The 13,727-nt window shown below is 50.7% G+C and overlaps 1 protein-coding gene across 1 annotated transcript in view; it reads left to right on the top strand.

Annotated features, from left to right (window-relative positions):
* The first annotated feature begins 3,195 nt into the window (after positions 1–3,195).
* LOC105517732 (anthrax toxin receptor-like) overlaps positions 3,196–13,727 on the top strand; it is a 39,733-nt gene continuing 29,201 nt past the window's right edge. Inside the window, 9 exon segments of the mRNA XM_011950392.1 lie at positions 3,196–3,437; positions 7,973–8,044; positions 9,484–9,555; positions 11,319–11,400; positions 11,531–11,564; positions 12,563–12,639; positions 12,716–12,784; positions 13,145–13,225; positions 13,316–13,376. Of these exon segments, the coding sequence (XP_011805782.1) occupies positions 3,196–3,437; positions 7,973–8,044; positions 9,484–9,555; positions 11,319–11,400; positions 11,531–11,564; positions 12,563–12,639; positions 12,716–12,784; positions 13,145–13,225; positions 13,316–13,376 (790 nt within the window).

The following is a 13,727-nucleotide window of genomic DNA, read 5'->3' as shown; positions in this document are numbered from 1 at the left end:
CTGCAGGAGGACGAGGGCGTCCTTTGGAGGCGGTGCCCGCTCTCGCTGCCGCCCTCTGACCCTGGGCGCCCGGACCTCTGGCTTCTGGGCCTGCCCGACCTCAGCGATAGGCGAGGGCTGCGCCCGGTGCGCGGCACCCTCAGCGCCGTGGACCCCCGCGGCCTGCCGGCCCTCCTTACCTCACTGAGGCGGGGGAATCGCTTGAACCCGGGAGGCGGAGGTTGCGGTGAGCCGAGATGCGTCATTGCACTCCAGCCTGGGCAACAAGAGCGGCCTGGCGGCCCCGCTAGCTGCACCTCCCCTGCATCCGAAACGCTCAGCTCCTCCCGGGAGCGCCCGCGGCCTTCGCTTCCCAGGCCCCAGCTGTGACCCCCAGGAAGGCGGGCTCGGCGACCCCAGAACGTAGAGGTGTCTGGGAAGTTAGCTGTTCCCGGAGTACGGTGGGAGGGGGCCAGGGTAGAAAATGACAGTTCAAGTGCCTTAAAATTAAGAACTTAGGCGTTGTTTAAAAAACAATAAATGGAGTGAAAAAATCAAGCCACACCGTAAAAGAAGATATTTGCAGCAAGTGATAAAGGATTAATATCCAGAATATATAAAGACTGTTATTGAATCAATGTGAAAGAGAAAAACACCTAAAGCAAAGAATGGTGAACTCCTAAAGCAAAGACATCTAAAGCCAAGAATCTAAAGCTAACATTAGGCACTTCAGAGAGGAACCATGAACGACCAAAATCAAGTGAGTAGGTGACCAGTTCCCATTAGTAATTAGGAAATCGCAAATTAAGACCACAAAGAGGGTAGTGAGGGTGGCTCACACCTCTCATCTCAGCGTTTGGGAGTCCAAGGCCAGAGGACTCCTTGAGGCCAGGAGCTGGAGACTAGTCTGGGAAACATAGCAAGACCCTGTCTCTACAAAAAATAAAAATAAATATAAAAGTAAATCACAAGGAGATGACTAACCACCAGGCAAAAATGTTAAAGTATGCTAATATCAACTGTCAAGAGGAATGTGAAGCAAGATAACTCAAATATGCTTTTGAAGGAAACATACCAGGCTTCATTCATTCTGAAATACCCCTTATTTAAGATACTCCATTATATTAAATACAATTCCAAAACAAAAAAAAATCGAATAACAAAAAACCAGACTAACCCAATACTTTTTATCACTTGTAATTTGTATGTTACACATATTGAAAGATATGTTTTAGACTTATTAGAGAAGGATTTTTAATTGTATATCACTCTTGTGCATACAAAATAAAATTGATTAAGATGTTTCTAGTTTTATTTATTCATTTATTTTTTGAGACGGAGTTTCACTCTGTCGCCCAGGCTGGAGTGCAGCAGCGCGATCTTAGCTCACTGCAAGCGCCGCCTCCTGGGGCCATTCTCCTGCCGCAGCCTCCTGAGTAGCTGGATCTACAGGTGCCGGCCACCACACTCGCTAATTTTTTTTTATTTTTAATAGAGACAGGGCTTCACCGTGTTAACCAGGGTGGTCTAGATCTCCTAACCTCATGATCTGCTGGCCTCGGCCTCCCAAAGTGCTGGGATTACAGGATTGAGCCACCGCACCCAGCCGATTAAGGTGTTTCTAACAGTCACAGTCTAACTTTTCTGAGTCCTGTTTGAATCTCATTTATCAGTGCCTACGTTTTCCCACACACTCAAAGCGTTGGTCGTACAGTTTTTTGTTTTTTTGTTGGTTTGTTTTTTGTTTTTTGAGACAGAGTTTTGCTCTTGTTGCCCAAGCTGGAGTGCAATGGCGTGATCTTGGCTCACCGCAACCTCTGCCTCCCGGGTTCAAGCGATTCTCCTGCCTCAGCCTCCCTAGTAGCTGGGATTACAGGCATGCACCACCATGCCTGGCTAATTTTTTGTATTTTTAGTAGAGACAGGGTTTCCCCATGTTGGCCAGGCTGGTCTCGAACGCCCGACCTCTTGGCCTCCCAAACTGCTGGGATTACAGGCGTGAGCCACCACGCCCAGCCCCTACTGCAGTTTTGAATCTGGGATGTGAACCCGTCCACACTCCTGCCCTAGAGAGGGGGTCAGTGTTCCTCCCATTGACTCTTGGCAGCTGTGACTGCTTGGACCAGTAGAGTACAGTGGAAGTGACACTGTGTGACTTCCAAAGTGATGTCATAACAAGTTCTACAATTTCTGCCATGCTCACTGAAAACACTCTTGGAACTTTGGGCCACCTGTAAAAGTCCAAGCACCCTGAAGCTGCCATGCTGGGAGGAAGCTCAGGTCACACGGGGAGGTTACATGCAGGGTCTCCATTCACAGTCCCGGCTGAGCCCAGCTTTTGAGCCCTCCTGCCCAGGAACCACACTTATGAGTGGAGTAGCCTCCAGATAATTCCAGTGCCCAATCCTTCAAGTCATGCGGGCTGCTCAAGCCTTCCCATCTGGGGCCCCAGACATGAGGAAGCCCTCCCTACTCTGCCCTGAGTGCCCGATCATCAGAACCTGTGAGCATAATAAAATGCACCTGTTCTGTGTCTCTAAATGTAGGTGGTCTGTTACACAGCAGTAGAGAACTGGAATGTCCCTCATTCACAAGGACTCTGGCAACACCGCAGTTTCCATCTTCTTCCAGATCTACCATCTCCTGGGGAACTTAAGTGTCATACAAATAACTTCCCATTGCCAACACTCTGGCCTCCCAGTCCTTGACCTCCTCACCCACAGCAATGTTCTCACCTGTCACCTGGGCTAACTCTTCCAGTGAACAAATGGCAGGGTCTAGTGGTTTTAAAGGACACTGTGAGGGCTGTTATAAGGGAAATGGAGGCTTCCTCTTATAGCCCCTCCAAAGGTCCTGTGCCTCCCCTCTGGTGTTGTCAATATGCAGGATAATGGGAAGAGCTGCAGGTCACAAAGTCACCATGTCAACCTTCCTGTCAACCATAAAGGAATTCTGTCCCCAGGGTGGCGGAAGGGCCAGGCAGGTAGCTGGAGGCAAGTCTCCCAGAGCCAGCTGCTGACCCTAGTCCCTGCGATCTGGGGAGGTACCTGGTGGAGGGCCGCTGTGTGCACTGGTGAAAGGGCAGGAGGAGGGGTGTGGCCCTTGGGCATAAGGGGAGGCGCCAGAGAAGGTGGCCAGAGGTGGCCTGTGCTCAGCCTATCTGGGCCCTGGCACAGGCACCCAAGAGTGAGGTGGGGTCACAGGGAGGGCCAGATAATGAGGAGCCATGGCCGCTGGGGGCCCTGCTTCCTGCTCTTCCTGCTGCTGCTTCCTCCACCACTTTTTAGAGCAGGAAGCCTTCGGTACCATGGACCTGGCTGGAGAATGTTTCAACGCCTGGCCATGGGCTCCAGGAGGGCCCACCACCGCCATGGCCCAGGATGGAGGCAGCACTTGCGCCAAGGGCAAGCAGGTCACAGATGCCAGGGCTCATTTGACCTCTACTTCATCTTGGACAAGTGAGTGTCCCTTCCAGCTCTAGCCCTGGGTCACCCTCAGGAGCCACCACCTCTTTTTCACTAGGGACAGGATGCCATTCAAAGAGGTGCAAGCTTCTGTCACAGAAGCAGGGCCAGCCCTTTGGTCAGACCAGACCTGGGCCTCCTGATTTTCTGAGGCACAAAGAATGCCATGGCTGTCTTTTCCCTGGTGTTTCATCTCCTGGATAAGGAAAAAAGCCACCAATAGGGGTTCTGGACGATCCCCTATCCCCCCATCAACTGGGTCAGCATCCTCATCCTCAGGTTGCTGCAACAGCTGATTGCTCGGACCTGCTTCTCAGCAGTTCTCAGAAGTGCACTGTGGATATTTGGGGTTTTTGTGTTGTTTTGCTTGTTTGTTTTTCACTCAAATAACTTCTATTTTACTGGGCCCCAGAGAGATTGCTTTGTTGCCTGTTTTGGTCATTCTAATGTCACTGCTTAGAGAAGGCCTTTGGTTGGCTGCTTCTAAGTGCTTCTTCTACAACTTGGAGAGCCACGTGATAGTTCCTATACTTTCAGGAACATTTGGGTCTGTTTCAGGGTGGCCCTGGGGAAACTGGGCTGTGTATTAGGCACCTTCTGGCTCACCAGGAAGGAGAGAGGCAATGTTCAGCTTTGGAGAGATTGCCTTGGTTCCCTTTCCCACTCCTCCTGCTAGGTGGGAATACTCTCTGTGCTTATTCAGTAGCAGCAGTAGTTGCAGTCTTCAGGAGACCAAGCACTTTCTGGTCTCCAAAACCCTTTCCCTGCACTCCTGGCACCTCACCACAATCCTGGGCTGTGAGTAGTGCAGGTATTTTTCTATCTGGTTCCTGGACAAGGGCAGCTCCCGGAGGTTGGGGAAGCATCCAGAGACAGCTGGTGTGACAAGACTCCGGCTTCCTGTGCTGCACTCTTTCCAGCATCGCAGGTTGAAGTTCCTCTGAATGTTCTCATTCTCCTGGATACTGATGCTTAGGGGATGTGCACCCCAGCCCACCAATTCCTATGGTTTGTAACTGCTCTGCTACTCTTGGGTAAGGAGCAACTCAGTTCTGGAGACAGGCAGACTCCACTCACTGGCCACATAGTCTTGGGGGAGTTGCTTCGTCATTCTGTGCCTTCGTGTCCCCCATCTGTAAAAAGGGTATCTTCATTTTCACCTTGCCAAGTGTGATGAGGATGAAGGGAGAATTTGCAGGTCAGAGGCAATGACAGAGGATGGGGATGAAGGGACCTGCCAGGAAAGGCAGAGTCACAGGCTGGAAACTCATAGGAAATGCAGAGGCCCTGATGCAATCCCAGACAGACTGGATGAGGGGGAATGCAGAGGGAGTACCTAGAATGGATGTAAAGGCAGCAGACAAAAGCAACCTTAATGATTCTTCCTCGCAAGGCTAGGGGTAAACGGTATTGCCCCGTTGTAAGGAGGAGGCAATAAGGCAGGCCATGGCCAGGAAATGACCCACCACAGCCTCCAGATAGACATCCACGGCGCTGAATTGAAACTCTGGATTGTGTGACTCCAAAGACCATGCAGCTGGGCGGGACCCTGAGAATCTTGCAGTAGTCCTCCTGGCAGAACAACATCTACTGCCTGCAGGGAGACTCTTTGGTCGTTCATGTCCAACTTATTCATGAGACTCATTATTCATTGGTTCATTCATTGGATTGAACTGGAAGAAAATGAATCAGCCTCCCATGTGCTTCTATTCTTGACCAAGTGACCTTTTAGGACTCTAAGTGGGAGTGACCCATTGTATTTTTTTGAGTAATTTTTTAATTGTGGGAAAACATACATAACAAAAATTTACCATTTTTAAGTGTGCAATTCAGTGGAATTAAGTACATTCACAGCGTTGTGCAGCCACCACCATCCATCTCCAGAAATGTTTCATCATTGCTTATTGAAATCCTATTCTCAGCCGGGAGCAGTAACTCACTCCTGTAATCCCAGCAATTTGGGAGTCAAAGTGAGAGGATTGCTTGAGTCTAGGAGTTCAAGATCAGCCTGGGAAACATGCAAAATCTTGTCTATACAAAACATATAAAAATTAGCCAGGCATGGTGATGTGTGCCTCTACTCCCAGCTACTCAGGCTGAGCTGAGGCAGGAGGATTGCTTGAGCCTGGGAGGTCAAGACTGCAGTGTGTCAAGATCCCACCACTGCACTCCAGCCTGGGTGACAGAGTGAGACCCTGTCTCAAACCCCATCCACACCAAAACCCCAAACACGTCTATTCCCATTTAACAATAACTCCCCATTCCTCCCTTCCCCAAGCCCTAATGACCTTTAGTGTATTTTCTCTATCTATGAGTTTGCCTATTGTAGGTACCTCATGTAAGTGGAGTCACACAATATAATCATACAAGCATATAATATTTGGCCTTTTCTGTCTGACCTTTTTCACTTAACATAATGTTTTCAAGGTTATTCCATGTTGTAGCATCCATCAGAATTTCATCCCTTTTATGGCTGAATAATATTTCTCTGTATGTATATGTACCGCATTTTATCTTTTTTTTTTTTTTTTGAGTTATAGTCTCATTCTGCTGCCACACTGGAGTTCAGTGGCGTGATTTTGTCTCACTGCAACCTCTGCCTCCCGGTTTCAAGTGATTCTCCGTGCCTCAGCCTCCTGAGTAGCTGGGACTACAGAGGCGTGCCACCAGGCCAGGCTAATTTTTGTAGTTTTTAGTAGAGACAGGATTTCACCATATTGGACAGGCTGGTCTTGAACTCCTGACCTCGTGATCCCCCCGCCTCGGCCTTCCAAAGCACTGGGATTACAAGCGTGAGCCACTGCGCCCAGCCTGTTTATCTTTTCATCTGTTGATGGACACTTGGGTTGCTTCTGCCATTTGGCTATTGTGAATAATGCTGCTATGAACACCGGTGTACCCGTATCTGTTTGAGTCCCTGCTCTCACTTCCTTTTGGTATATACTTGGGCATGGAATTGATGGATCCTATGGTGATCCTATGTTTAGCTTTCTGAGGAAATGCCAAGCTATTTCCCACAGGGATTACACCATTTTTCTTTCCCACCAACAAAAGTCCAACATTTGTTATTTTTTGGTTTTTGATAATAGCCACCCAATGGGTGTGACGTTGTATCTCCTCGCTGCTTTCATTGGTATTTCCCTAGTGACTAGTGGTGTGGAGCATCTTTTCGTGTGCTTATTGGCCATCTGCATATATTCTTTGAGGAAATGTCTATTCAAATTCTTTGCCCATTTTTTTGTTGTTGCATTTTTTTGTTGTTTCTTTTTCATTGTTGTTGTAGGAGTTCTTTGTATATTCTGGATATTAATCCCTTATCAGGTATATGAGTTGCAAGTATTTCCTTCCATTCTGCAAGTTATCTTTTCAGTATCTTGGTAGCATCTTTGATGCACAAAATTTTTAATCTGGATACAGTCTCAACTTTTCTATTTTTAATTTTATTGCCTGTGTTTTTGGTGCCATATCCAAAAAAATCCCTAAATCTAATGTCATAAAAGTTATGTTTTCTACTAAGAGTTTAAAAGTTTTAGCCTTTACATTTAGGTCTTTGACCCATTTTGAATTAATTTCTGTAATGGTTTATAGAAGGGTCCAACTTCATTCTTTTGCACGTAGACATCCAATTTTCCCTGCACCATTTTTTGAAACTACTGTTCTTTCCCACATTGAGTGTTCTTAGCACACTTGTTGGAAATCATTTGACCACAGACATGACAGGTTATTTCTGAGCTCTCTATTCTGTTCATTCCTCTACATGTCAGTCCTTATGTCAGTGCCATAACAGTTTGATTACTGTAGCTTTGTAATGAATTCTGAAATCAGGAAATGTGTATCCTCAGTTTTGTTCTTCTTTTTCAGATTTTTTTTGTTATATGACTAATGTCCCTTGAAATTCCATATGTAATTTAGTGCAAATTTTTTATTTCTGCAAAAAAATACTGTAGAGATTTTGATACAGATTACATTGTTATCTTAATATTATTATTGTACCTTCTGATTCATAAGCATGCAATATCTATCCATTTATTGTGTCTTTAAATTCTTTCAGCAATGTTTTACAGTTTTCAGTATACATTTCTCTTGCTTCCTTGTTTAAATTTATTCTTAAGTATTTTGTTCTGTTTGATGCTATCGTACATGAAACTTTTTTGGTTGATTTTCCATATTTGGATTGTTCATTGGGGGCTTTTCCAACCAATACATTCTCTCCCATTTCCACTCTACACAGTGCCCCACTTAACCTGATCAGCCACCTGGATGGCCAGCAAAAGCCCCACATCCCAGGAAGCTTCTCAGTCCCAGGCAGATGGGGCTGGGTGGTCACCTTATGCTGACACTCAACTGGTGAAACTCACGACCTCGGATGATCCAGTGGCCACTGGGGTGTGTACCCCAGCCTCAGCTGTGCTGGGGTCAGGCGAGCTTGTTAAGAGCCTGCTGGGAGGCTGGGGGCGGGGCAGACACTTGCCCACCTGACAGATGCACTCATCTCCCTGACTCAGGTCTCCTGTCTCCTTTTATTTTAGGTCTGGCAGCATGAACAACAACTGGATTGACCTTTATATGTGGGTGGAGGAAACAGTGGCGAGGTTCCAAAGGTACAGATCTCCCACATGGCAGCCTCCCCTGAGCTGCAGAGAGCTTTTCCTCTGGAAGGCAGGCAGAGGGCACATCCCATCAGATGGGGTGGGCGTGGGAGTCCCTCAGTGGGGGACACAGAGCACAAGGTGGCATTCTGAAGCAGGAATGAGGCCAGCGCTCACTGGTTCCATCAGGTCTCAGCAGCCTTGGCTGGCCCGGGCATATTGCAGGAGAGGCAGTTTGCCCTTGGGGACATCACATGCTGGGAAGGGACAATAGGCAGGGAAACCAGTGACTCAGTCCTGGAACCCCAGGTTACACAGTGCTGAGGGCTCAAGTAGGGGACAAAGAACTCACCTGGAAGGTTGAAGGAAAAAGCAGGAACTCCTAAGGACAAAGTCAACGGTGATTTCCAAGGATGTGGGTCTTTGAACTGGGTCTTGTAGGATGGAAAAGACAGGGACCTGTGGTGGAGTGAGTGGTCTTGCTTGGCTGGGAATGAGGTTAGCTCAGAGAGGGTTAGGAGAGGACTAGGCAGGTCAGCTTGAGGCCAAAGCCACAGGGGCTCATTGTGCCAGGCCAAGGAGCTAAGATTTCCTGCTGTGAGCCATGGAGAGCCAGAGAAGGCTCTTGAGGCAGAGGAATGGCATGATCAAGATGGCACTTAAGGAAGAAAAGTCTGATGACTGTGGGTAAAATGAATGGGCAATAGGGCAGGAGCCGTTAGGAGCTCCCCTGGGGACATATGACAGCACTGTCACTGAGGGCTACTGAAGGTCAGCCGGCAGGAAGGAGGGTCAGGGAGAGGAAAGGGAGGCTGTGTGCATGGCTGCCAATAGGGAGTCACTCCTCTGAGATGAAGGAGAAATGAGGGAGAGGAGGGGGAGGAGGGAATGGGGTGAAGAGGCAAAGAATTTTCTGGTAGAAGGGAGGCCAGCTGGGAGGGCTGTGTGTGCATCTCCCTGCCTGTTCATTATAAGGTATATGTGTCTGTGTGTGTGTGCATGTGCCCGTGTGTGGGTGCTTTGTGTGTGTGTTCATGTGAGTGTGTGCATGTGTGGGTGCATGTGTGGGTGCGTGTGTGTGTAAGTATGTGCGTATGTGTGTATACATGTGTGTGTGTGTGTGGTGTGTGTGCCGGTGTGTGTGCCTGTATGTGCATGTGTGTGCGCCTGTGTGTGCATGTGTGTGTGTGCTTGTGTGTACGTGTGTGTGCAAGTGTCTTTGGGGTGTTGGGAGTGTGGGGATGCAGTGAGTTGCCATCCTGACTCTCTCTTCTATGGAGCCCTTGTCCCTACAGGCCTCAGAGTTCTTCACTACATTTATCTCACCTCCTTGTGTCCAGCAAGGGACTCCAAAGCGGAAGAGTTGGGGCGCGAGGTGCGGAATTGGCCTCACCACCCTGGCTTCTGAGCTGGTGCCTCTGGCTTCTTACCAGCACATGATTCCTTCACAGCTCACATATTCGGATGTGCTCCGTCACCTACTCCATAGACGGCCAGACTGTCTTGCCACTCACCTCAGACAAGTGAGTGCTGCTTGGATCCCCCAAGGGGTCTGGTGAGCTTGGCCAGAGGGAGCTCCAGGATGCTGAGGGGCTCCCGGAGACCTTGGTTGGGAGCCTGACAGCCTGACAGTTGCCGGTCAGGGCAACTCACAGTACCCACCTGACCTTAGCCCTGGCTCCCCTGCACCCTCCTACCCATGGCTGCAAGGTTACCTGCAGGCCCCTGTGCTCCAGTTCTCAGCCTCCCCCACATCACGCTCCCTTGCCCTCTCTCTGCCCTGCCCGGAACTGGGCCCAGAGGAGGTGAAGCACAGAAGAGAGGTGAGGACACTGAGAACTGGATGGGGGACTGGGCCCCACTTGCAGCTTCGAGGAAATACAGGGTAGGGGAGCTTGAGTTTGTGTGTCCTGCGCTGTGGGTTTATCAGAGAGACTGGAGTGGGTGTGAGGTGGTAAAAAGCAAGTCTATGGGGGAGGACTGTGGTGGGTGACCCAGACAGGGAGTGGGGTTTGGGCATGGCCAGAGAAAGGCCAGGCCGTGGCCTCTTCTGGGTATGGATGGGCCTGGCCTCCTCTCCTCCTGGGCTGGGCAGGGCAGGGCTCTTAGAGCTCCGGCCATGGCAGGGATGCTCTGCCCACAGTGGGAAGCCTTCCTTCGGGGTCCATGCTCTGCCCAGCCTTGCTGTGCAGGCTTAGTCTGTCACATTGGATTAGCCTGACCCTGAGTCCCCGGCCCGGCCCAGTCCTGCCACCAGAGCCAGTCCTGGCTTCCCCAGCCCATTCTGTCTGTTTTAATAGTAGCTGACAGGCCACATCCCCCAGCCAGCCTGCAGATAGTGTTCGGCCCCTGCATGCACAGCCGTCGGGGCTGCCTCTCCAGCCTTTGGTCTTTTTGTTTCAGGGGCACAGAAAGTCAAGGAGGCCAGGCAGTCTAACTAAGCAGATTTGGTACTTCCTGTGTCAGGGTAAAGATAGAGCAGGAAACTGACTCAGGGTCAGGGGTCTGGGGCCGTCGGGGCTGGGTGTAGGGCTGGGGGCTTAACAGGATGACTTTTCCCAAATGCAGCCCTACCTGTCAAAGGATGGAGTGCCCAACACAAGAGAGTCCTTATTAGGGTTATGGTTTGGATTAGCGTTAGAGTTAGGAATGTCAACCCCATTGTCAGTGGCTGACTCTCACTCGCCCATCCCTGGTTCAGGGGTAGGGCTAGGGCTAGGGCTAGGGCTAGAGTTAGTTAGAGTTAGAGTTAGTTAGAGTTAGAGTTAGAGTTAGAGTTAGAGGAGTTAGGAATGTCAGCCCCATTGTCAGTGGCAGACTCTCAGTTGCCCATCCCCAGTTCAGGGTTAGGGTTAGGGTGAAGATTAGAGTTAGAGTTAGAATTAGGAATGTCAACCCCATTGTCAGTGGCTGGCTCTCAGTTGCCCATCCCCGGTTCAGGGTTAGGGTTAGGGTTAGGGTTAGGGTTAGGAATGTCCGCCCCAGTGCAGTTCCTGACTCACAGTTGCTCATCCATGGGAAGTTCCCACTGTCACCAGAGATGGTCCAAGCAGGGCCCTGGTGAAGTTCCCCAGGCCTGCATTCTCTGTAACTGGGATGAGCTTAGAAGGGCTTGAAATCTCTGGTCAAAATCACAATGAGGAATGAGCAGGACAAAGTCCTTGCCTGGCCCCTTCCTTCATCCGGGAGGCCTTGCACAAAGAACAGTGGCTCCCAGAGAGCTTGGGAGCTGATTTTTAACAGTCAATGTCTTTCCCGGTCAACCACCTTTTTAAATTCTTTTCAGGAATAGAATGAAAAATGGTCTTGACCAGCTTCGGAAAACTGTACCTGACGGACACACATTCATGCAGGCAGGATTTAGAAAGGTATAGACCCTTTGATCTCCTAATTGTAACTCTAACCCTAACTCTAACCCTAACCCTAACTTACAAAATCTTAGAGCATCACTGGGATCATCTCACTGTCCAGGCTCAATATTTCTTCATTTTCTTGCAGGCAATTCAACAGATTGAAACGTTCAACTCCGAAAGTAAGCACCTGCCACCCCCATGGTGGTCCCATAAGGGGAACAGAGCTGAGCGAGAGCCTCAGAGAGCTCTGTGTGCAGATTCTGCAAGGCCACCCCTGCCCTGCCTCTTGGAGCAAGTTGCTCACCTGCTCTGAGCTCCAGGTCCCTCCCTGGTGCAGTGAGCATAGTAAGCCCCTGCCCCATGGAGTTCTGAGAACTGTGTGGGATCCTGTGTGTGTACTCCTGGTGCTCATAACCCTGAGGTGCTTGCCCTCCAGCTGGGCTGTGTGAAAAGGAAAAGAGAAGAGCCAAGGGGTTTGCCCCCTTGCATGCACCTTAGTCTTCCTCCTCCCTTCTATGTCTCCCCTCAGAGTGACTTGCATTCCCTGACCTGTCTCATGTGGTACAGAAGGCTATCCAGGGACCCCAACTCCCCTCCCCACCATGTCGCTGCAGCTCTTGTCAGAAAAGGTAGGGCTGGTAAGGAAAGGCATTGAGGTGGCTTTGGGGTCCCCTGCCCAGGTGCCACTGACCTGGAGTCCTGAACTCCTGGACCCAGAGATGTTGGCAGGGCTGCCTGCAGGCTCTGCTCATAGCAAGACCCAGCCCCCTGGGAGCCTCCCTGAACCTGTCTGTTACAGGAGGGCCCAGCAGCTCCTCTTCCTGCCCGTGGGACAGGCCTGTGGTTGTTGAGTCCTGACTGGAGCTGCCCTCAGGCAGAGGTGGTGCAGGCTGCTAGTGGGTGAGGGTTCAGGCAGCCTGGTGGGAAAGACTGTGCCCCTTTCAGCCCCTCCTCTGTAAAATGGGTGCTGGGCTGAGACCTCCCTTACTCTAGGGAGTCTCTGGGTGGCAGGTGCTTGGGTCTTGGCAGCCTCTCCTCTGGAGGATGAGGTGGGGGCACCTGGCCATGCCCTGGAGTGGGCAGTGCTGTGGGTCCAGCCACCTGCAGGAGTTCCGGAGCTTCTGGAGGTCACTCCTGGTGCCTTTGCTGAGCAGGCCACTCTTTGCTTCTTCTACAGACAAGGTTCCCAGCGTGATTATTGCTATGACTGATGGAGAACTGGTGGCACATGTATTTCAGGACACTCTCAGAGAAGTGAGTCCAGTTCAGACTTACCAGCATTTTGCTCCATGAATTTTATGACTAATACTCAATGCCTTCTTTCCCTTAGGCTCAAAAGGCTCAGAAACTGGGGGCCAACGTTTACACTGTGGGTGTGGCCGGTTATAAGCTGGACCAGGTAATTCCAAACAGGTGACCAGGCGCCACTTTCGAGCCTAGTGGGGAAAGGCGTCCCAGGTGGCTTTCCCAGGGCCACCCCAAGGACGGTTGTCTAAGCTGCCCCAAGTGAGATGGGCCAACCCATGGCCACTGCAGAAGTGATTGACAGCGTGTTGTACAAATCCCACCACGCCAGAGGGGAGGGTGGAAGAGCTCCCCGCTTCCCACGAGTGGGCTGCTGACTGGAGAAGCCTACAACATTCAGAGCCTGACATTCTGCTGCCCCCAAAGCATGGGGGTGGGACACTGTCCCCTGGGCCTGGGGTCTGCTGCATCCTCACCTCCTGGTGGGGATCCAAGCCAGCTCTGCTCTCCATAGATAACAGCAATTGCAGACAGCCTGGACCACGTGTTTGCAGTGGAGAATGGCTTCAAGGCCATGAGAGACACCATTGATGCTGTGAGTGGGCGGAGGTGAGGGGCTGGGGGCCTGGCTCCTGTGGCCGGAAGCTCACTCTCCCTGCCCCGCCCCACCCCTCCTGTGTTCCAGCTCACGTCAAAGGTCTGTCTTGACGTGACATCGGTGGAGCCTCTCACTGTGTGTGTAGGAGGTGAGAGCTGCGGAGGCCCCGCGGTAGCCACAGGGTGGTGTGCATGAGTGCAATCGTGTATGGAGTGTGTGCATTTGCTTGGTATGTGTGGGGGAGGATGTGTGTGGGGGAGGATGTGTGTGGGGAGTGTGAGTGTGGTGTGTGTGGTGTGTGTGTGTTTGGTGTGTGTGGTGTGTGTGTATAGTTTAGGTGCAGTGTGTGTAGTGTGGGAGGTGTGCTGTGGGAGGCTTGATGTGTGTGAAGTCTGTGGGAGAGGGTAATACGTGGTCTGTGTGCTGTGGAAATGTGTGTGATTGTGCGGGGTGTGTAGATGTGCTGTGAGTGTGGTGTGTGGGGTATGCATGAGTGATG

The sequence above is a fragment of the Colobus angolensis genome, unplaced genomic scaffold, assembly GCF_000951035.1.
Source record: "Colobus angolensis palliatus isolate OR3802 unplaced genomic scaffold, Cang.pa_1.0 Scaffold306, whole genome shotgun sequence".
In the NCBI taxonomy this organism is placed as follows: domain Eukaryota; kingdom Metazoa; phylum Chordata; class Mammalia; order Primates; family Cercopithecidae; genus Colobus; species Colobus angolensis.
The sequence above is the reverse complement of the archived record's forward strand: the minus strand, read 5'-3'. Positions and strand labels throughout refer to the sequence as shown.